Source organism: Tympanuchus pallidicinctus, unplaced genomic scaffold, assembly GCF_026119805.1.
Source record: "Tympanuchus pallidicinctus isolate F22 unplaced genomic scaffold, pur_lepc_1.0 scaffold2, whole genome shotgun sequence".
Lineage (NCBI taxonomy): Eukaryota > Metazoa > Chordata > Aves > Galliformes > Phasianidae > Tympanuchus > Tympanuchus pallidicinctus.
In genome coordinates, this window is record NW_026294721.1 from 26,601,244 (window position 1) to 26,626,640 (window position 25,397).

At 34.8% G+C, this 25,397-nt stretch overlaps 1 protein-coding gene and 1 long non-coding RNA gene across 3 annotated transcripts in view; both read left to right on the top strand.

Moving 5' to 3' along the window:
• Positions 1-25,397, top strand: part of LOC128080325 (uncharacterized) — a 987,521-nt gene that overhangs the window by 636,331 nt on the left and 325,793 nt on the right. The gene's annotated exons all lie outside the window — the stretch shown is intronic.
• TUSC3 (tumor suppressor candidate 3) overlaps positions 19,165-25,397 on the top strand; it is a 107,421-nt gene continuing 101,188 nt past the window's right edge. For both annotated transcript variants that reach the window (XM_052682405.1, XM_052682406.1), the window contains exon 1: positions 19,165-19,343. In XM_052682405.1, the coding sequence (XP_052538365.1) occupies positions 19,218-19,343 (126 nt within the window). In that variant the 5' untranslated portion in view covers positions 19,165-19,217. The remainder of the gene's footprint in view (positions 19,344-25,397) is intronic.

Here is a 25,397-nt window from a genome sequence, read left to right on the forward strand (position 1 = left end):
AGAATCTTTTAGTTTGCACGTCTCCTTTATCAACCAGCATATTTTTCTCCAAATTCTTCTTTTGTGCACATTATTTCTTTTATTCTATCTCCATATGTAATTTTAGTACTTTCAAGAAAATGTATTCCTTACCAGTAGTTACTGTTTTTTTGGTGGACTTCGTTTGCCTTTTGTAAGGTTTTGAACACACCCAAATGGACACTGAAGGTTGCTAGGCTTCCTTGAAGTGTTTAACTGACTGTCTACCTACCTTGTAAAGAAAGAGCTTCTTTTGAGCTATGGTAGGTGTTACTCAATGAGTGCCAATGTTCTGAGATCTGTATTCTTTTGTGCCTAGCGATTACTAGCACTCTGCCTAAAATATTGTGGAAAGTCATTTTAAACAATATGGTGGTTCAGCATGTTTTCACATTTGCAGTTATACTAAAAGATTTATATGAGCTTTTCTGCAATTGGCTATGATCAATGCTGTAATTCACAGTACAGCACTTTCTATTTGATACCAATTCCGTACACTGTTACTCACGATTACCATTTCTTGATCAGGAGCTTGACTTTTCCTTCTCTGGCTGTATGAGCCAGCAGGTGAAAGCAGATATCTCTACTTACATGATCTCTAAAGCAGAAGTGCAAGAGAAAACAGACACTCAAGTTGAAAGGTTCATCTCTGGATGCAACAGACTTTTATTTTTCAGTGCTAAAGATCAGCTAGTACCCTGTGGCCTGGTCACCACAATGCTGGTGGTGTCTATTGGTCAGATGAGTTCTTTATCTCACTTTCTGACACGTAGTGGCCAGCAGAAATATAAACTTACAACCTTAAGTAGTAGAAACTAACATTGAATAAATCCTAGAAGGATTGCCATTGCCGTATTTACAGACGTGAGCTGAACAGATCTTTTTCTTTCCTCTTTAGTATTGCTTATTTTAGAGAATTATTGGGGTAGATGCATGAATAGTAGACCATTAAAAACACTACATCAGTGTTCTTTGTAAGACAGATTTTTCCATTTTATTAGGAGTCAGTTGCAGTATCTTCCATAGTAACTGTAAAAGGAAGAAGCTATGCAAAGACTTAATTACATACAGACTATTATCTTTTTATTAGTCTAGACTTATTTCAAAGTGTAAACTATTATTTCTATTATATCCTCATAAAGGAAAAAATCAATATAGTGCTAAAGACTGGGCAGTAAGAAGACAGCATTAAACTGCTCTTAAAGCAAAACCTGAACTTTTCCAATGTCTTTGTAGTCAGTTTGTAGAAGTAGGAATGGGTTTTTGTTTTAGTTATTTTTTATTCAACTACACTTCAGATGTGCTTTTTGGAAGGAGCAAAGATTTGAGCATATTGGTATTAGAGAAGGAAGTAAGGCACTAATAATTCCCATTTTGACTTGTAACAGGTCAGTTACTGAACCATGACAGTTCAGGTGTTTTATTTCACAGGCATGGATGTTGTACAGTTCTGAATCAGCACTGTCTTTTCATACAAGTAGAAATAGGGGCTATACAGCATTATAGTGAAGACTTGACTTCATTTAGGAAACATCAAATCAATCTTTCTAGAGCTGCAGCCTTATGGTAATTGAAGTGATCATAGGGATCATATTTTAAGAGCTACAACTCCTTTTGCATCTTGTAAATACCTTCAAAAACATTGGAAAGCCAGGAAGGATGGTTTTCTTGCAAAACGGATGTATATTATCTCACACAAGGCCATATTGTGCCCAGAAATTATGCAGATGTATGCAAAGAAAAAGGGCAATCAACTTTTCATCCTGAGCCTATGAGGTTTACATAAGGACACTGTATAATTCTAGCCTTTGGACACTATGGAGTGCAGGGATTTCTTCTCCCTTATCACTTTGCTAGGAGCAGGACACTGTCCCAGAAGGGCTGTGGGAGCAGTATGCTACTTTTAAGCCATCTATGTCAACTTGAAATATGTAGAGAAGACATCACAGGTGATGCACTATGGAGATCAACCACCCAAGCAACATTCATGTGTCTTGGGTTTATGTTTGAATATAATTAAGATACCTTATATGCAAATTGTCCAAACACATTTGATTCACGCATTTGCCCTTGTGGAATTACTGAGAAAGACACAAAATTAATAAAAATTACCTCTAGACACAAGCTAAGCAATGTCTCAATTCATTTCCAAGGACAAATTTCCTGCACCAGTTTCTGAACCTGGTAGTCTTTAAATTTAGTCATTACCATGCAATTTAGATATTGATTGTGAACACCTTAATTCTGGTCATAGCATTAGTCATTAAATCTACCTATGAAGTTTTATACTCCCATCATAAATTAAGATGTTTCAAACTTCATTAGATAGACATAAGGAAAATTGTTTATTGCATATGCTTTTAATTAATTTTTGTAAAAACTGTCTACTTCTAATTTAAACTGAAACAGAAAATATTTCAATGAAATGTTTCAAAAATCATTAAAAGAATCTTATATCTCATCCACATATCACAGTGTAATATACAAACAATGAGGAATGCTAACAACTTGCGCTCATATTTTGTTTTGTAGATACTAATGTTGTAATTTATATATATTTTTTCTGTATGCTACATGTTCTTAACTAGACTGTTTCAGTTCTACTTTTGAGGATGACCCTCACATAACATTAAATTGTAATTACTTTTTTTTTTTTAATTCACTATATGAAATGTATAATACATACTACATATTATATATCATATGTTAGATGTCATATGTTCATTGTTTTACTACACAGTATATACTGTATAATTTATTATTTATTATGTATTATGGTAGAATCATAGAACAATTAAGATTGGAAAATACCTCTAAGATCATCAGGTCCAACTATCTCTCTATTAGTTTAAAGCCATTCCCTTGTTTTATCACTGTCAGACTGTGCAGTTTTCATGTAATTGGTTTCCCTCCTGTTTATACTCTCCCTTCAAGTACTCAAAAGCTGCAATGAGGTTTCCCAGAGTCTTCTTTTTTCCAGCCTGAATGAGCTCATCTCTCAGCCTTTCTTTGTAAGTCCATTTCTTTGTTCATACTCGAGGACCAGGTTTCTCTGAGGTTATTAAGAACTGGTTTTCTCTTGTAAATTGTTTTCAGGATTCTTTTGTTCGAGTATTGCAGTTCTTATTTACAGATGTAGAAAAAATGATTTTCTTAACTATCTTCAACCTGCTGTGTGATCTAAGCAATTGGACAAAACTGCTTTGTTACCATCACAAGTCTTCAGGTTTTGTCAGCAGTGTAGCTATGGATTTTTTTATCTAAAATGGTAATAAAAATGTTTAACAGTAGCAATTAGTTGCTCTCTGCAAAGCCCCATAGAAGTGCACTGATTTGACAATTTCTTATTAAAAGATATTCTGATATAGACAGGTAGCTGTTCTAAATCTATTTTGCTAAGTTACTTAATGATAATTTGTTAAAAAAAAAAAAAAAAAGCATGTTATTCTAGGTCAAAAACTATCAAAGACCACATTTATTACATTTACAGTTATTTTTATTCACCAAAATTGTAATCTGATCAAAAAATGAATATAACTTAATATGTTATATTCACAATAATTCAAAAACCCTGAAGATTTTCATGGATTTTGAAATAGCTGCCATTGCCACCTGCCTCAGTTTCACCCAGATATTTATGATTTTATGCTTGTCATCACAATTTTTTTTCATGTAAACCTTCAGGACAAATATTGTCCATTTTTTCTTTCTTTATATTCTATTATCTACAGTTCCTGAGCATGGTAAAAACACACAATATTGTTTTATTTCTCTTGTACCATCTTTCTATGTACTGCAATATTTAACACAAAGAATTTCAACAGTTGTAAAAAAATAAAAATAGAAAAATAAAACGCAGAATAAAAGTAATCCCTAAGTTCACTACGTGTAGATAGGCAATTGAGTTTGCTTTTGTTTGTTTTTTTTTTTAAATCCAGTGTTTTCACCATCTAAAATTTTGCCTTGTATGGAAGCAAGCTTAGACTGAATAACTATTAGAGAGAAAAATCATAGAATTTTAGAATCATAGACCAGTTGGAGGGGACCTTTAAGGTCACCTAGTTCCAATCTCCCTGCTATAGGCATGGACAGGTTGCTCAAAATCCCCATGCAGCCTGGCCTTGAACACTTCCACTTCCACTTCACTTTGCAGTATGTTACACAAAGCAGCAAACATCAAACCAGTAATAAAGACTATTTCCCCATCTGCCTGTCCAACTCCCTATATTTCAAAGGCGATCCACAACAATAAAGGTTTATCTTCTTACTAGTACAGGAGAGGTGAGTATAGTACAAACACTGGGAAGATGGAAGGATTTTCCAGAGCATACTTTGGGTGGCATTCGACTTTTCAGGGGAGGTTTGGAGGTAAAAAGAAGGTGGGTGGAAGAGACATCTGAGCACTCAACAGAGCATATCATGCTGAATACCCAGAGCATTTTTTAAGCTAAAACTATCCATTAGCATATAAGTGTTTTCAAACTCTGAAAAGAGACTCTGAATTCTTCACTAACCGTATGTTGAAGGAATTAAAAAGACATGATTTCAAATTTATCTCAAGTAATTCTGCTGATTTCTGTTATTGCCTAACAGTACCCTGTTCTACAATTGTTGTGTTCAAGGGTTGTAACTCTAGTTGTTACATCTCAGTTAAATAGAAACAAGTAATCTCATTATTGGAGGCATTACTGGCACTAGCCTGATTTTTTTAATTTTTTTTTTTATTTTTAATGAGACTTTCAGTAAATATTAAGATGTTTACTCCCCACAGAACTTCCATAATGACCTAACATCTATTTCTGCAAATTCTACATCACTTCTTTCAATGTAAAAAATAGTATTTTTTTAAATTTTGAAGGTAGTGTCAAGGTAATTAAAATGTTACAGGTATGATTCTATATTTCAATAGTAATAAACACAGAAGTCTGACTAAAATATGCAGACATAATTGTTTTGAAGGTAGTTTCCTATAGCAATGGAGGGAAGATAGACTGACAAACAGTAGAATGTCCTCCTTAACCAGCGCCATTCACATGTGACATCATCACAGATATACCTGACTGTCTAATGCAGGTATAATAATAATGCAGATTCAAAAATGAATGGTATGAGACTTACTGACTACAGCATAGAATAACATGCATTATTTCTGTCATGGATATTATGTCAACATAATTAAATTGGAAAATGTAATTAAGTAAGCATCCCAAGTAACTTCATGTGGATAAGATTAATTTACTTCTGTCCAAATCCTAAATAACAGCCTACAAAAGAGGTAGGTAAGGATTTGCCTTTTGTATTCCCTTAGATGTCTTTGCAAGGTGCTGTCGATGGAGAATTATGTACCTAGATTCGCAAGAGTATCCTTTTGGGATGTTTTTAATTCGTCTGTGACAGGTATAATTTATCAATACGTTTGGGAAGACAAAATATTTTTGTGTTTTCTCCAAAACATTACAAATATGCAGCAGCGAAGTTTACCAAACATTATAGAACTTTGTTATCAACTGGCATTTTTGGCAACCTAGAGACAAGACTGGTAAAAGACCTTGAAATATATGTATATATACCTAAGCATCTTTCATTAGTTGTAAAATGAACTTTAAGTGTGCTACTTCCTTGTACAATTAAGGACAGAATTATTCTTTCACATGGATGGAAAAAAATACATCTGATATCTCACCTGTATCCACTGTGGTAATGACACACTAAAGGGAAACAGGAGTAGGGAACAGTGCAGTGGAGGGGAACATTCCTCAGTAAGATAATGCAAAGCTGGCATTATTTCTGTGAAACAAACGCGTAACACTTTTTCTTACGGTTTTTTTCCCCTTATTTCCTCTCTTACAGGTAGACAAATCTACAGAACTCTTAAAATTGAGCAATGTGTGCCTGGGTATGCTTGAACGCCAAGAAGTTTAAATGCATGTACTTTTCCATTTTGACATGTTGCGCCCATAGCTGTGGGAATATAAGAAAAACTACATGGCTCTGATTGGATAAGCACCTGCATGCATGGTTAAAGAGTGTTTGTAGAATACTCTGTTGACACATAAAGGTGGATGGGAAATTTGTAAGGGCAGATGGGAAAGCTAAAAAAAAAAGGAAACTTGTGAATGTATTTAAGTGATGTAAGAAATCATAATAAAGAATTTGGATCATTCACATCTGAGTCCATGCATCAGATGCTGTACATAGTAACTTCACTGTATCTTTACCAAATATGTAAATTACTTCCTGTAATTTTCATAACTATTATTGTGCTATATCTATACTTCCATCCATACAAAAGGAAAATTTTGTAATTTACCTGCCAGTGCATGGAGATGACTTCTTCCCATCTCTAACTTTCTAAAGGACTGTTGTTTTATTGCCTGTTGGGAAAGGACCTGAAGTTCACTGTAATTAACTCTCAGATCCCTTACGTCATGAAGCTTTCCTACTTCTTCTGTAATGGATACTAATATGCAATTATTGACAGCTAAAACTTCAAAAAGCAGCTTAAATGAATTTTGAAAGAAAACCGATGCATATGAGAGAATGTAAGTTAGGCTGAGTGTGTCTGACACACACAAAAACAATCTCTTCTGAGCTTCTTATCAGGAAAAAATCTACCTGCTTTACAAAAAAAGAAAAGCAAATGTTCATTGTAATTTTTAATTGAAGCAGAACTTAGAAAGGAAGAATTCCGCTTATGAGAAAAATTCCATTTTTAGTTTTTTAGGAGGAAACTCTCTCTGAACTGAATTTAGTTTTCTCAGCCTTTTGAAATTTTCCATACAGATTGATGGTACAATTAAGCCTAAGAGGTTTTTTTAAAAAAACACAAAACGAAACAAACAGAAAAACAACAACAAAACTGTGAGATACAATTATTCCATAAACATATTTAAAAAGCCCATATAGATAAAATAAAAAGCATTGCAGTTCTTCTGTTCTACAGACAAAACAAAGTTTAGGTAATATTTTAACACATTAGGACAAATTATTATCCTTAGTATCTTTAAAGTATGTGAGAATAAGTGCTTTCTGCTGGGACTGTAGCTGGTTATCAGCCAAGCATCCAAGATTTATGCCCAAATGTTTTATGATTTCTGTGGCAGACCCATTTTACTTTCTTACAGTGGGACTCTCTAACTCTGAATGCAAACATGCTTGACATTCAACAATTGAATAAAGTGGATGAGGCTTTGAAATTAATTTAAAACACTTTGATTTACCTTGGGCTTGCGCAAACTTTGAATGTAAGTCAGGTTTAGAGTGAAATGTAGGCTCAGGGCTGCACTTAGATACATCCACTGCAGCTGTAAGTTAGCAGCTTTACTCTATATACTTTTCCTCCTGCTTAGTTTGTTCTCATCTTTTTTTGTTGTTGTTGTTCACAATGATAAACTGGTAAGCTCTTCTGAAAGTTAATCCCCTGTTAGCTTTGTAGCTCCTGTCTCTTTTTAGCTTTGCTGCTTGTACTTCTGGAACTGATTTGCATTCCCTAAACCAGAGCTGAATCTCTTTGCTCTGAATGCTTACTATTGCATGGATATGCATTATTTAAAAAATTAGCTGAAAAATCCTACCCATAGAACTTAACACAGATTGAAGACATTTTACGTAAAATGATGTTTAAATGACTATAAAACCAACTACAATTTTTTTGTTTGTTTGTTTGTTTTTTGTTTATCTTGTCATCTGGGAATAGAATAGACAAGCCATATGTTTATGACTTTTAAAATTAACATTCAACTCTAATTCTAGCATCATATGTTTGAGACCTTAGTGCTTTCATGACCCAACTCCTTGTACTTGAGTCATTTTCTACCTTTGATCATTACAGTTATTATTCTTTTGTAGCAACTCTTCAATATCATAATTTGCATTTATAAAAATAAAAAAGCCATATAAAAGATGATATCACAGAGATGTACCTCACGAGAGAAATTCTTAGCTAGAATATCCTTTCATTGCATCAGTGCTGTGATGCTGTTGGTGGAACATTTGGGAGACTATCTGAAGACAGTAACACCTTAAATAACAGCTGAATGTGAAATTCATTGTGTTCAAGCAATGAGTAAGCTACTGCCCAGAAGAGATATTCAACATTCCTTTTGGTGCTCATTATATAATAAAACAGATAATTATAGAATGGGAAATGTCAGGTTGCCACAAGTTGGGGTTTTTTTCTTTTTTTTCTTTATGTTTCCATACTTTATTTTTCCCTGGGATGCTTTGGTTTGTCTGATTATTTAGCTCATTAATATATATGCATTTTTATGGCCAATCATAATTCCTGAATGTTCATTTTTAGCTGTGGTTGCATTCACAGCCATTTGTGCAGACCTGTCAAATATAATCTGGCAGCTGCAATTAGTCAGGCTAAGGCAGTAACAGAACGGTGGAGACAGAGGTCAGGCCTTATACAACTCCCAAACTGAGATTCTTCATAAATTAAATTTCAAGTGGTACCAGATGAAACACTGTTCTCTAAGGAAAGTAACAATTGGAGAAATCTTTCTCCCATTAAAATTTCCTTTGGTGAAAAAATACTTGCCTCCATACAACCATGACAGATATACAGAATACAGGCATTTGTGTTTGCCCCCATTGCCACAAGTCCTGAATGCAATTAGCAAAATTATCTTCTATTTCCTCTCTTTACTTTCTCTTGTTGTCTTTTCTTCCCTTCTCCCATTTCCTTCCCTCTTCTCTCTTTCCTTTTTCCTTTTTTTTTTTTTTTTTGTTTTTTTTTTTTTTTAAAATTGATTGCTGAGTGGATATACACCAGAATACTTTTTCAAAGTCTTCCAATGTCTAAGAGGCTTGTGGAGTTCCCTTAGGCTAGCACTGCCCTGGTGCTGATCACACAGCTCACACAGTGCATATCTGCAAAGCCAAATTATATCAAGTGCCTTCACATCAACTGTGTCACTGCTCTTAGATCCACTGTGCATAAAACTAGAGTTCATATGGTTTACACATGCAGTATATATATATGGTCTTACAGTGTAATGCTGACCTGGCTCTTAAAAGTGCTTTCTCAAGGGGAAATGACAAAAAATGCTTTAGTAATGCAGATGGTTGAATTCTATTAACAAATATTAATGCACCTTATGATACTGAAGGTAGAAATAGTATAGTAACAGTGAGCAGATTAGCTTATTGGACTACATATAAATAGCGTTTGTTATATTTCCATGTGTACTAGATGATATACTAGAAGGATATAATTTGCTGTGATTAGATTAATTAGAACTACTGGGATTCATTTTTCAAGAGTTTCTATCATTTTCATGCTCGTATAAACCTAAATTGTGACTGAGCCATCATATTAATATAGAGCTGAAGAGTACTTTCAGTTTATATTTTTTGACTATCCCTTAATTGGGATGGATGATTCAATCTAACTTTCCAAGTAAAGCACTTAGTAAAAAGTGTATTTGTTTAAATTTGTCATAATAATGATATATGAGCATGACATGACACTTACCTTAAGTTCAGTCAAGAAGTGAATAGTTGTTTGTTTAATTATTAAGTCTAAGTCCTTGCTTATATAGCAAAAGATTATTGTAAAACACTTCTGAAGTTTTGCACTTTTGCTCATTAATTTTTCACATTGTATAGTGATATGTTCATATTCTAACATAAGATTCATTGCTCATCTCTTAATTAAATTGCTAAAGAATAATGAAGGATACTACACTGTGAAAATTTTGGTTACATTTTACTAATTTCAATCCAATTTTAAAACACGTGATGTAAAATTTGATTTCAAGCCTATGGAAAGTATATTTACTTTGGGTTTTCATCACAAGGAACATTTTTGTACTCTAAGCATTCCATTTTTATTTTTAGCTGTTAGATATCTATCTTAGCATTTATATGTTTTTAATATATAATTTTATAAAAATCATTTATGGGCAGAAATAGAGAATGTAAGCTGAGTTACTATGGTACCAGGCAGATATTCCCAGGTGTAATTGTTTCATTCAAGTACTTTGATCTGTTGATATTAGTAATTTTCACAATGTGATTTATTGTAAATAATAAGAGTAGAATATATTTCCTTTGCCTATGCTAATTTTTATCAGCAACAGAGATCTCATGAACTTAATCATATTGTTTCTGCAGGACTGGTCATCACATCCCCATCATGAGAAGTCTTCCTATTGACTTGAGTTTTGGAAAATGAAGGAACCAAAGTTGTGCCTTCCTGTAGTTCTCTTTGTTCAAGATCATCACAATAAAATCTTTGTTTTATCACAGATTTTGGTCTCTAGATTCTAAATGCACATCAGCATATATATAAACATCAATTTCTTAGCAAGAAACATGTAAGCAGCACTCAGCAAACAAACATATCTAAGTTTTGCAGGCTGGAGTAAATTTTTAAGAAATTTTGACTACAACCTCAGTGAAACAAAATAAGTTCAACACCTCCTGTGTAACTAAATATGTATTTATATGTACACATTTCTGATTCAGTTTGCATCAGGAATAATTTTTATTGGTGTAATATTTTAGACTGTTCTTACAAATAATTCAAGCAAGTCATTCTATGTTCCAAAAATATCCTTGAGCTGAAAGAGATCCTTTCAGTTAACTTTTCATAGAGAGCTGCAGATTTTTTCAATGTTTGAAAGTTAAGAGCTTTGAAAATAAAACTTAAACTGTCCATTAATGAAACAAAACAAAAAACAAGGTAACAGCCATGACCAGGCTGACAGTTTGTGCATTAAAATTAGGGACCAGAACAATAAAAACATCTATATATACCTATTGACTGTAATCACGCTATATTATCCTCTTGAATTAATAGTATGAATTTCTTTAACGTTCACCGAATCACAGCTTAAAGCTCACATTATACATTACAAATTATTCTGATTTAAACTGTATTTTACGAAGTGTACATACTCTATGTAGATACAATATTCCAATTTTGGTCTCTCTAGTTTCTAGAAAGCATTAATGCTATCCTAATTCAATTTTATATATTTTTCTTTGTTCATGGAAGAACTGTCTTAGAGAATCACCACATAGCAGTGAGAGGTTATGTTAAATGAGTTTCTAACAAAACCCCTATTTAACCATTCTCTAACTGTTCCCTAAATCTATTGCTTTTTGTTTAGCTTTCATTTACCGATGTTAAAATGGTATAAACCAAGTAAACCAAAAAATGTAAATGATGTATTTTTAAAATGCAAGAAGATATAGAATGAAGCTTCTAAACAACACAGATTTCCTCCCACAGTGTGAAGTTGATTCTATCAGTGACATGAGATGTAACAAAGTTTACAAATCTAAGAGCCAATTAAATAACGCATCTGTATGGGAACTGCTGAATCACGGCCTGAACCTCTGATTGATCACCTGAGGCAAGCAATGAATCAGCCATGGGAGCACAGTTGAAGGCAATTCACCTGTGCTGCTGGAAGGGGTGGAGCCTGGCTCCACCTCTCTTAGACCTATTTAAGAGCTGACTAGCAGTGGGGAAGGATCTCTTTTGGAGATTCACTCTGCTGGAGTTGTGTAAGTGAGCTCAGGATATGGGTAAGTGTCCTATCTTTTCTGGTTTGGTGTAATAGCTATGTAGCTAAGCTCTCTGGTATACCTTATAACTATAGTATCTGTGCATTCATTGATTGTGCGACATCAGGCAGGCTTTGTTTAATCGTGTAAGAACTTGAACTCTGCTCTGGCTGCAGTCTCACCATGGATCTGGGTACTGGGTCACAGCACTGTGTTTCAGATAATGGTTAAACCTCATCTAGGTTATGTGTTGTTTATAATAAGCTGTTTTGCGAGGTCATTAAGAAAATGATCATAATTTATTCTGATTGTTATAGGTCATTCAAATGTTTCTATTACTTTTGTTTAATATCAGGTATTAAAAGCTCTCTTCGTATGCTTAATGACTGTCATAATTTACCCACTTATGATGTTGTTTCATTAAATGTGCATACATTTCCTCTGAAAATGTTATATTGAAAAAGTTTCTTCTATATGTAAGTTTACTTTCCTTATGCCAGGAAGATGCACCTTACTGTAAGCTGTTTTTTTTTTTTTTTTTCCTAGAACCACTTGAATTTTCTCAATCTCGCAGAGACCTACTGAAGGAACTGATAATTAAAACTATGAACAGCACAGATGAGTTTTTTACAGAGAAGAGTCCTGTTTTTTTTTTCTTTAAAAAAAATATGGGGGTGTGTCTTTTTTTTTTCCTGGGATATTACGGAAGTTCACATATTGCCTATATCTTTAGTCTATCTATCTCTCACAGGCTAGGACTTCTTGTCATACTTTCATTGCAAAACTGTGGAGTAAAAAAAAAAAAACTTGTACTAGAAAGTTTAAAAATGTGCAATATAAACTTTGTGTGCAATTAACATCTACATAAGTGTACGCTTAGGTAAATGCCTGCAAGAGCACTCATTCATTCTCAGTATCGTTCCTTAAGATATTTATACCTGAAATACTGCAATTTCAGCTAAGTAAATATGTACTCACTTATTTAAAGTAACCAAACAATTCAGTTACATCTGATTCTTAACACTTTTAATAATTAAAAATTAATTTATACTATCTACCATAGCCTAAAACATATTCAGTTGTTATTGATTTTTTTTTGACTAATCAAATGTTAATTTGCATTTCTATTGAAAGCATACAATCCAAATGGGTATTTAACAGAAATATTTAGCATCTTAAAGTAAAATGGCTTTTCAGCTCTCTATTACAATTATTAATGGGACGAATTAAACCTTATTGTGTACAATAAAAAGACTCATTATCTGTATGGAAATAATGTAGGTTTGTCTTAACTTTCCTAGAGAAGAAATAACTAGGATTCTCTAAGGCATCACTTGAACTTAGACATTTCCACAGGGAGACATGTAAAAGAGATTGCTACTGAAATAACAGTAACCATTTGTGCTGCTTGATTTGTTATTTTTTTCATACTTTCTTCATTTGTAAATGAAATATTAATCTCTAAGACTAGTAAGTATTCTACAGGCCCTTAATTTTTGTGATTCTCAAGATACTGTGAAAAAATAAATAAAAGCTGAATTGCGTGATCTTATTTGTACCTATTCTAGGTGCCATTAGGAAATGCAAAATTCAAGGTTCTCAGAATTGAAATCACTTTCAGTTCCATTTCCACTTTCCATTAATACCTAATGTGTTACATTTATAGATGAAATTTTTAATGGAGTATGTTAAGTTGTCCCAAATTCAATCAGCACTTTGTCTACTCTTAAATAAGCCACCTGTATAGTCAATGGAAATAAGTGTTTCCAGAGAGTGATTCACTGTAATCTAAATTACCTGCTAACTTAAATTAGTTAAGAAACATTTCTACTCTAGTATAATGTGGTGACACAAATCCACCTGTATCACCAGTAAAGATCAATTTGACATTTGTGCCAAACATATATTCCAGGTTCCAGAGTGAGATATTAAAAGGCACAAGCAATTTAATCATGAGATCTTTCTTTTTCTATGATCAATTGCCAAACTGAGTTTTCATGCAGAAAATAGCATAACTGTGGGCACAGGAATGAGTTATTGTGGTGTTCTTTAAGTGCTATGGGAGCCTATTAGCATATGCTTTATTATTAGCTTTTGTCAACAATGGAAAATTTCAAGAAGCTTTTTAGCCTAAATATTAGAAAGCAAGAACCACAAATTGTATCTTCACCATAATTTAATTTACTTAAGGCAATAAACATGGAACTTCTTGAAGACAAAATAAAATGTAAATTTTAAATTAATTGGAAAATTGTATGAATCTGCATTTATTATTGAACAGTTTAAAATGTATAAATGAGCTGCAAGTTATTTTGCCATTCACTGGTGAACTGAAATATTTTTTTGAGTGGTTTTGTTTTCTCTTTCCTAGCTCCCATTTTCACAGCCAGGTGCTGTTAATGTAGACTTGCAACTTTCCTTTAAGGTTAAAAATATAATTGTTCTGTGATGGATGATATACCACTGCTTACAGATGAAGTAACTTCTACAGTAACATTATCCAAAATCATACTAAATAATAAAAGACATCAGGGCTGAAAAAGCATAAAGCTAAAACAGTCTAAGACTTGTTAATCACAGTCAGGATTCTCAGCCAGATTTGCTTATGCTTTATTAATGAGTGATCTGTGCTTGAGTACTGATGTCTAAGGCAATAACCTCCATTGCTTTATGCGGTTAAGTATCTTTTTATATATTTAAGTATAGTATTTATAAAGAAAATCCTTCTTTATTCTTCAATTTCTAAGTTTTCCGGAATACGTGTATTATTCTATTCCTTGAGTTTCTTTCATCAAAGATAACATACAAAGCATTCAGTATAATAATATGAAGTTAATTTATAGGAAGTTAGTAAAAAAAAAAAAAAAGATAAATCTATATATATGCCATGTTGATGTAGATGAAAAATGATTTTGTTGTCCAATTCCATCCAGTAATATTTCTGCATAATACTTTCTTGTATCCTAGATGAAATTAATGAAATAGTACAATGATAGAAAAAGTTGCATCAATTGAATTTGTATACATAAGAGGTTTTATTTTTTAAACATAATGGAAAATACCAGAGAGAAAAAAGATCAAGTTCTGTAGTCAATCTGCTTTCACAGTGCTTTTCTATCATACTGTAAAAGAGGTATAAAGCATGCTAATAAAATTTATGTGCAACAGTGAACACAGCGCGCTTTATTGATGTATTCTTGAGGAAAGGATCAGTGTTTCACTCAGAAAGAAAATAAAATATGCTAGAAAAATCATATCGTTTGCTTGTAAGGCATTTTCAATGTTGCTAGCCTGGTCAACTGTTGCCTGAAGTCCTACCTTGCTTTCTTGCTTTTGATAAGGATGTGGAAATGAGGAAGTGAGAGACAGAGAGAGATGTCACAGTACACTTAGTAAACTGGTGAGCTTGGATGGATGACAGGTAGCTAGGTAGTTCTATCTTCTTTACTCAGACTAAAAACAGTTCAGAAGAGGAATCAGCAAATGCTGTTCTACTGCTCACCACAGCCCATGAGCATGCATTAGGATATGTGCAATGCAAAAAAATTCAAGAGCCTCAATATGTTGAAAAGCACATCTGTGAGAGGTGATACTCCAACTGATTTCTAAATATAAGAATAGTTTTTCTTCACATTGCCACTTACTGACAGCAATTAATTAATGGCATCTTGTCTCTCTGGGAGGCAGCATCTCCTAAATATTCCAAGTTTTGTTTGGTATGCTTCATCTTTAACATCAGAAAGGAAAAAAAATTAATTGTAAATGTAAAATGTTTACATTTTTTACAATGTTTACAAATTGTAAATGTAAAAAAACTCAGTACACCAAATCCCCAGTGATGTGGCTTATTGGTTAATGAGATACCAACAGAAGAAAAAAAAACTCACCACCAACAAAAGCCTCTCTGGAGGCTGATGGCTGAATGCTAGAAGAGAATGTATCATTCCATTTGACTATGGGAGTTAATCCATCGTTGAACATAAGTTTGCATCTTCTGACTGGTGACTTTTAAATAACCACAAAGAAGTAAAAAAGATTGTCTTTAGAAAACTGTGTTTTGTCTGAAATTTGTAATCTTTTCTCTAGTAGTCCTTGCTTTGACACTTTGTAACATATATTGCCTAAAGAATGGGATTTCATTAACATACATTTCTTCCAGAAAATTCTGATGCAACAATATTTGTTTTGATCCCAAATCACAATGAAGAAAACTTTGAAGTTTTAATTAAAAAATCTCTGAGAATTTCAGCATGTTAATTTAAAATATATGTTTTTTTCAGAACTAAGATGTTTCATCATAGCTTAATAAAATGACCAAACCACTTTGTTTTCTGACAGGTCAATATTAAATCATGCTTAGCAAATGCGTTTCTTGTTTCCTTGAAGTTGTAGCACAGAAGTCTTATGTGACATTTCTTCTATTAAACTGAGCTGCTGCTGTCATAACAAATGATGGGCTTGCTCAAAACTGAGGACAGGCATCTAAATGGCTGTGTAGTTTTAGAAGATGTAATGCTGCGCTCCCTCCCAGCTTGGCAATAAAGTTAATATTTTGTTAAGCTTACTCTATCTGAGATGTCTGAACATCATGTTTAAATTTTCAGTTGAAAACAAATTCTGGAACTGAGTACTTCAGCTGAAATGTGGTTTGGGTGCTAATTACAGATAATCGGGAAAGCATATATGTATCAAGTGAAAAACCCCAATAAACTTAAAAGCTACCTGCAGAAAATATTGAATATTTTTGGAAATTCTTTCTTATCAAAACTCAGTTCAACAGAAAAACTAACAAAACTAATTAAAAAAGTAGTAGATGAAACCTGGCAACCAGAGCAGTAACTCTTTCTTGTATACGGCTGGACACGGCTGCCTAATTCATATATCTCTTCTGTCAGGAATTGATTGGCTGTGAAAAAATGTCAGATTTAAATTTAAGGGGGTTATTTGGGGATTATTTAAAAGAAAAGGAAATGAAAGATCACGCCAGCTTGAGTTCTACATGGATTATAAAAAACCCCAACTAATTACATAGCATACAAACAATATTTTTATTACAAGGAAAGAAAGAAAAATGTTAACGAAGTAGGCAAGATAGGAAGATCATATCTACTTGTTAAAGTGTTACTAAGGTGTTTATGACCACTTTAGTTTTTTTTTCTTCTAGGAAAGAGTTGGACTACTCTTCCATTTATGCAACTATCTTTACTCCTTTAAGTTTTTTTTCTTTGTTTATTTGTTTTTAATGTTTCTGAATTGCAAGTTTTGATTTTAGTTAATCTGATCTGTTGGTTAGTCACGTTCACATTAGCTGTTCCTCAGACTGCTCTCCCTACCCAAACTTCACTGCAGTCTGCACTGAAATGAGATTTCAGGCAGTTCATTAATCCAACTCCAACATTGCACTTCTTTTACTTTTTCATCTGTAGTTTCTTGAGGGAAAGGAAAACATCCTTTCACTTTTAGGCCTTCGCTAATATGATAATACATGTCATGATTATATGGCAGCTATGTCTGTATAAAATATCCTTGAGGCTAGCTCTATCCTTAGATAGCTTCAAAGTGAAAAACAAACACAGTTGCAGGTTCAGTGGTTTAATTGAGTTGCAGCTCCCAAACATTAAATCAACTATGTGAAGTCTCCATTATTCAGTGAGCTAAAAAAATCAAAAATAAAAATCACAAATAACTTGAATATGAAAGTTCTGGGATTTATACAGAACGTACAGAACACAGGTTAGAAATCTGAGTAGAAAAAGTCAGATTGCCCACGCTGCCATGCTGCTGTTTCCTGCTCATGGTCAAGACTTGCAGGATTCTTGAAAATTGAGACTTTGGATTAAAAGTAAAGATAAGATCCTTGGCAGATCTGCATTGCCTCGAAACAATTTCTTAGCATTTTGAAGGAACGAGCTTTCCAGTGGTTGTCATGTTCTCATAGTTATAATTCTGCTCTCACTCAGTGAAAATGTGAAAGGTCCATGGTGCCTGAGGCTCAGGAGGAGACCAAGAGGATTACAAACTGTTCTGGATTTAGAAAGAGTATCCTGAATTTTTTAAACTATGTATTACATATTATTTCTTTTAGCATATTTGTTAAGAAAAGTGTCTCTCGTTCCAGTGCAGTGTTTCTAAATGTAGAGATGAGAAAAAGGTCTACATCTTTTAAAATATCATTCTGATAGGAATATCCTGTCTCTGTGAAGCAGAGTTCTGTGTTAGGAACCTCTGTAATCCATTCTAACAGCAGCTATTTTGTTTTTAGTTTTTCTTTTTTAGTCATTTATTATAGGGAAGTACATTCCATGGGAGGCAATACCATGATATCATACTCTGTTCTCCAGATCATTTATCATATTATATAGTGGTTAACATATTACTGTGGTATTGATAATAGCAATCCTAAGACACTTTTTGTCAGTCATGTTGAAATATTTGTACTGATAGCATTACTAATACAAATTATACTGGAGAAACTATTCTGAACGTGTAGGCTTCTCAATAAATGCCTTTGTATTAGAATCCACTAAGTTGTTCCTACTGTTTCTTTTCAGCCACAGGCTAGAAAGTGGGTGTGAACATTTGAATATTGCCTTTTCTTTTAATGTATAGTTGAGAAGCAGAACCCACATTACTGACCACCTTATGGTTACTGTTGTCCAGTGACAGATCTGACATATGTGGATAACGTGATTTTCAACTTTCTTGAACTCAAGAAACTTAGATCAATTTTAAGTATCTGGTAGATTAGCTGAATATGATCCATAGTTACTGTGTATACGAGTAACTTCTCAAAGACACATTGCAAATATAAAGAAACGCCCCAGCCTTATTTAATATTTTTAACACATATTGCTAAGATGTCTGTAGTATCACTGATCTAGCATCCAATACTATCATTAAGATACCATCTAAAAATTCTGTGCCTAAAACAAGTACACTTTTGAGTACTCTCTCAGTGCCTCAGCTTTCCATTTTCATCTGGTATTCTGATTAGAAAAGTAATAACATTTTTGAGAGACATAGCAAAATCTCTAAAGAAATGAATAGTTCTGTCTGTGCCTTCAGCACAGATGTGTGTAAATAAGGTACAGAGCATAAGGTGAACACCTGGAATCTGAAAAAAAGGAAAAAAAAAAGGTAGGTGCTCATTAATTTAATATTACCTAGCCGGCCCACTGTGGTGTGTGTTCCATGGAAAGAAATGCAATCAGTGATTTGCATAGTGGACAGGAAAAAAAAATAATAATAAAAATAAAAAGCTGCATGGTTAATGCTCTGAGAAGAAAATAAAAGATAATTTTATTGGTGTATTACATGAATATTATTTTCTGCAAAGATGACTTTCTGTGTGAACAGTGAAATGCGTATGCATATAAACATGGAAAATTAGGGTCTTCGGTTTCTTATTTTTTTAATGTAGTCTCAACTCATGATTGCACTCAGCGCTCTGGCAGCTGCCATGGTGGCCAGCTGTTTTGGGGACGGGGAATTTTGGCCAGCGGGTAAAGCTGCTCACCGGCACGCGGCGCTGCTGGTGAGGACTACATTTCCCAAGAGCCTCCGCGGCGCGGGGCGCTGCGATTGGCTGCGGTCCGCAACCAATCGACGGAAGAAGGTGGGCAGCGTGGCCGCAGGTGCTCTCCTGCGGAGGCCAGCGGCTAGCGGGAGGGGGGAACATGGCGTCGGGTAGCGGTGTCCTGCGGCGGCTGCTGCACCTGTCGGCCGGGAACTGTCTCCTCCTCTTGCTGCTGCTCCTCCTCTTTCTCTGCGGCCAGCTCGGGGGAGGCCAGAAAAAGAAGGAGGTAGAACCTTTGCTTCTTTCGCCGTCGCGCCCGGCTGAGGGGTCAGGGCTGCCCCGCCGTGCCTCCTCCCCGCGGCGGTGCCCCGGCGAGGGTCTCCGTCCCCCTGCCCCGTGGCTCTGCTCTCCCCGGGCGCCCCAGGGGCCGCCTGCAGGGCGTCGGGCAGCGGCTGGCCCCCGCCCCCCGAATATGGCCGGCTGCGCGGCCGTCCCTGCGCTGACACGGGCGCACCGGGGGGCTGAGCCGCAGCAAGAAGAAATTAAACCGTGTGTTGCGATGCCACCTGAGTGCCCCCGGCTAATAAGTAATGCCGAAGCGATCGAAACGGTCGTGTGGTGTGCTGATGTACACGTTGATTGCCGGCCCGGGGCATCTGAGTGTGAGCCGTGCAGGAAAGGGTGGCTTTGCTTAGACATCCAGCAGAATGTCTGTCTTCAGCCGAAAAGAAATGTGTAAATATTTAACATTTTCCAGGTTTTAATGCTAGTGCAAATGCTTACTACATCAGCTTGCCCCCAGTTCCAGGTGAGGTTCTGCCCACCTGGGTGCCAGGCTGTGCTGCTACCAAGACATCTCACTGAGCTCTGTGCAGGCAGAATAGCAACAAATATTGGATGGCTTTGATTTCTTTTTTTTTTTTTTTTTTTTAAAGTACATAAATTATTAAGGTTCACATCTTTCAGGAAATAATGTAGTCTGTAAAATCCCAGTTTCACCATTAAAATGATAGTCTGACTTTGTGGTCCTACCAGGTTACATAGTGCCTGTCCACATAAGTCATTTGGTCATCAGTGTAGAAAATGAACACCTGAAATCTATGCATTCCCCCTGTTGCTTTTTCTCTTTTTCTTTTTTTGTTTGCAGGACAGTTTTGTGCAACTGGGAAGCATAGACAGTAATGTATTGCTCTGTCTTATAATTAATGTATTTTTTCAAATCTTTACCTTTTTCATTTAATAAAATGTGTTTAATGTTTATCACTATCGATTCCCTTTAGCTGTGATGTACTGGCTTAGCAACTTTTGTTGACACTTTCATGTAGAGTGGCAGCTGTGCTACCAAGATAGCTGAAATAATCTTTATTTCTTTTTAAATGAAATCCTTTCTTGACAGTAAATAATGGTAAATAAAAATGGCTGTCTACAAAGTTTACCGGTTTTACTGCAGAGCTGTATTGTGTAACAGGATTGAAACATACCTCTTACTCAGCCACTATGCTCGTACTGTTCATGATGGTGGTTGTCCTCTGAAAAGCATCTGTATACTTAATATGAAACTTCAACTTTCTCAGAGGAAGCAGCTTGGAAATCACCTCTGCAGAGTATTTTTGGTGGGGGAGAAAAGAAAAAAAGAGCATATAACCTTGTGATAGAGAAAGTTCCTGTTTACAACTCTAGTAGTGGCAGAAAGCAGAGATGATAGAAATCAAGAGTGAAGTGAACCTGTTTATTCATATAAAGACTGACCAGATTGCCATAGCTTTTATGGCAGTTGGAAAAGTGGTTGATGGTACAGTGAATTTTTGCAAAGTGAACCTTCTTGAGGGAAGTTAATGGAACTAAAAGGATCTTTAGTGAAGACAATGATTTTTTTTGTTTTTCAATTGTCAACTGTATAGAAAATAGTGCATAAGGTGTGAATTGTTGCTGGTATCTGGATCAGCTGTTTGAGTGTGGAAGATGGAAATAATGACTGCAGAAAGGAGAGAACTGAGTTGTTACATGTGTTTTGAAGAACTTATTGCTAGCAGAAAAAAAACCATAGAGGAAACTAGTGGAAACCGGCATGACTTTGTGTCTCAAATTCCCTGTATTGATTGTGCAATACTGTGTTATAACTGTTCAAGGTGGAAAATATGTCAGTTCTTAAGGCACTGGAATACACTGTCACATACAGCAAAATACTCTGATAACTTCAGAAACTCTTCGTTGTGGCATATCGCAGAAGGTTGCTGAGTTCCACAGTAAATTTGATTATATTTGCAGAAGTATGAAGAACTGTCAGAGAATGGTTTTTAATTATTTCATAAGTAGATGAGTGCCGCCATTGAAGTTACATTTCTGGAACAGTAGCATGATTATATGAACATATAAATGTTCCTGTTTCTTCCCTTTATCCTGCTCTTCACTTTTCTCTTCTGCTCTTTCACCCTGGACAGCTTTTGCCACTGAGGAAATAAGTAGAAAACATTGCAATCTTTTTTTCTAAACTATCCTCTCTGTTTAATTTCTGATGGTGGTCATAAATGCAGCAAAAACCACCCTGGACAGAGCTAGGGCCTGCCCAGTTTGCAGCAGTGTGCTGCTGCCTTTGCTTCCATTTGCTCACCGTTGCTTCAAAATGGGAACTTATTCTTCCATCTCCTGTTGCTTTTCCCATTGCCTGTAGAATTCTTTCCTGCTGAGAGATGTTCTGGTTGCCTATTTAAATTATAGAAAAAAAAAAAACAAACAACAACACAAAAACATGGCAAACATGTAGCAAAGCCAGTGGAGAAAAAAGGAAAGAAGTAAATATTAGAAGAATAGTCTTGAGTATTGTGTTCAGTTTTGGGCCCCTCATGACAAAAAAGACATTGAGGCCCTGGAACTTGTCCAGAGAAGGGCAATGGAACTGGTGAGGGGTCTAGGACAAGTCTTATGAGGAGCAGCTGAGGGAGCTGGGATTGTTTAGTCTGGAGAAGAGGAGGATCAAGGGAGACCTCACTGCACTTTGCAACTTCCTGAAGGGAGGTTGTGATGAAGAGAAGTTTGGCTTCTTCTCCCAGGCAACAAACAGGACCCGAGGAAATGGCCGCAAGTTGTACCAGAGGAGATTTAGATTAGACATAAGGAAGAACTTTTTCTCTCAGAGAGTGGTCAGGCGCTGGAATGGCTGCCCAGAGAGGTGGTGGAGTTGCTGTGCCTGGAAGCGTTCAAGAGGCGTCTGGATGAGGAGCTACGAGACAATGGTTTAGAGGCTTGTGGTAGCAATGGCAATGGAAGGAGGGTTGGACTAGATGCTCTTGCAGATCATTTCCAACCTTGCGATTCTATAAGGTAGGAGTGTTGAACACACTCAATGGCGTATGTAGTATAAAGGATCATTATCTCTCGGGATCTCTGATACCTTTAATGAAGTAGTGATAATTAAAACTCTCTTTCTCCCTTGAAATTTTGTTTAACATTCAGCTTGAATATAAAGACTTTTTGATCTTTTAATCATTAAAATGTTGTGTTTCCTCTCTGGACTGTGGAGCACTGCATGTCTTTGCTTTTGAAACAGCATGCAGGCAAATGTTTGGTACTTACATGAAGTATAAGCTCCTCTTTAAAAGCTTTATTGAAAATCAAGATGTGGATAGGGTTGAATTTTTGAAGGGAAATGCAGTCTTAACTGTAGATTCAGCTTCAAGTAATTCTAAAGATGTATTTAAAGTGGAAGCTTTATATTCTTTTGGGTAATTTCCCATTTTCTCTTTTGTTGCAGTATGGTGAGAGGAGGCTTTTTCAATCAATGCTTAAAACTTTCAAGTAACTGTCCTGGTTTTGAAGTGAAATAACAGCTATAAGTCACACCTCAAAATGTAAAAATTTGTGAACGCAATTGTGTTTTTTTCTGAACTCTGTCCTTAAAAAAAAAAAAAAAAAAAAGAGGGAGATAGGAGGAAGAGAAAGGGAGGGATGTGATTGCAAGAATTCTGTATTTTCTGCAGATCTTCTCAAGCAGTCAAAACCTTGATATGTCTTCCCTCTACTGTTCCTAATTAACTGAGGTTTTGGAGAAACTTCACAAAATTAGCTTGCAGTTCTTTTTTTAACAAATGTGTGTGTAGAGAAACTTAATGTCTCTTGTGATGGCATACGATAAGTGAAATAAGGAATACTTACAGCAACAGCCTGACAGTGTTTTTTAATTGGATTACTGAAACTTTTTTCTGCCCAGATGTCTCCATTTGGCATCCTTGGTGTCATAAGACACCACTGTGGTTTAATTGATCTTTTCCCCTGTTCTTCTCTGTAATCAATTATACAGTGTATCCTTTGTAACCACATGGAAAATACAAATAGTATCTGCTTGGGTTCTAAGTGCACTGGTAAAATCGGTATAGTTAGAGGGGTAAAGAATGCTTGTTTGATTTGTCTTTTATTACTTATTGTGGGTATAATGTTATAATACTGTGTTGTTATTGTGGATCTTCAGGTTTATTTTCTAAAAGTGTTTTGAAGGTTGCATTTTTTGGCTGAGCTAGTGATCAGAACTAAAAAAAACCCCAACTTTATATGGTATCTTCTATCTAATAGATCTGAAAGCGGGCATAATAAAAAGTGGTGTTTTTTCATCTAATGCTGTTAGATCTAATATTCTTAGATATTGTACTTACTTTAATATTTGTTATGTATATCAAAGTTATTAAATTTTTAAAAAAATCTGTAATATGCTATTACCATGCAATAAATTGAAAGGTATTTCTGTAATGATCCTCCAAGCTGCATTTCAGATGCAATGTTGTAATAGCATAGAAAACATGAACATGTCCCTTGCATTCTGGGAAACAGCAGCAAATTTTGCCATTTCTTTGGAAATACTTTTTTCCCTTCTAATAGTATTTATTGGTAGGATTTTGTTTTTACCTGATTATCACATCTAATACTTTGGAATGCCCTCAGTTATTCATCTTCCACATCTGCAGTTGGAGTTGTTAACCTAATTATGCCATTCCATTACTCTTTCTTGCTTTTTTCTTTGAAATCCTAAGCAACTTATTCTTGAATTTCATATGTACCACACATTAACCTTAGTAAAGTTTGAGTGTATTGCATAAAACACTTGTATATCAACATCTTAAGTGATAATTAGAATTGTGCGTTGCCTTTGTGGATTGAAAGTCTGAGCTTAAAATTCTTGAAAGTTGTAGGCTGTAACATTCACTGCTTTGAAGATGAAGCCTATTTTCTTCTCTGCTTGTGGTTTTTTTTTTTTTTTTTTTTTTTTTTTTTTTTTTTTTATGGTAATTTCCTATAATTATTGCTGTCTGTTGTACTGTTACAAAATGAGGATTTCAGTTACATTCCTCATCTTCTTGCCATTCACAGGTCAGCAAAGACAGGTTGTAGGCCTGAATCTTGCATAGTTCCATTTCTTTCATAGATTTAGATGTGTATGTCTTCATGTCTGGGCTACTGTAAATGTTCCTCTAATTTTTTTTTTTTTTTTTTTTTTTTTTTTTTTTAGCACGTAAAGCAGAAGTAAAGACAGTGTAGTGTAAAAACCTGTAAGATTTAAGGTTAATATTTATGAACTTAATTGTTTTATGAAGACCTTTGATGCTTAGCCTGTTTTCATGACATTAAATAATTGTTGATTGTTATGCTAATTTACTAGCTAATTCCCTTTATACTGCATATTATCAGGTTTTGTTTAAACATTCAAGCTTTCACATTTTCTATTTTAGGTTCTGTTAGTGGCAAAGAAACATTTATAATCTAACGTTAAGCCTTTAATTCAGAACTGCATTGTCCTCTAAGCACATATTTATTTAGAATAATTAATTACTGCTTTCATATTGTTTTTTTTTGTTTTGTTTTTGCTGAATAATATGATAATTCTACTTAAGTGTAAGAGTTATATATTATTCACTGTCTCTCAGACTTTTCTTGATAACTGTTGATGTTTTACTTTTATTGCTGAGTCCAGTGGTCCAAATTGTTACTTAACATATTTTGATTATTTTTTCTTAGCACCAACTCCATATCACTTTCCTCTACTTTTAGTAGTAAACTGGAATGAAATCTAAACTGGATTGAATCCAAGGTTAGTAAATTTACTGGGGTACTGAAACACTAAAAATATGAAGTCATTTTTACTTTTAAACCTGTTTTCTGTGAATCTTTGTCATTCTGTAAAAGTTATAGCTAGGAAGTCTGCATGGGAGATTAATGTATGAAATAATAAAACTGAGCAGACAGGTTGCTTTTAAATATGGCTCGTTTTGATACTCTGCTTCATCAAGGTTATCTAGAGATATAAAGAATACAAGTAGAAATCTATTTTAACTGAAAGAGGTGATATATATTT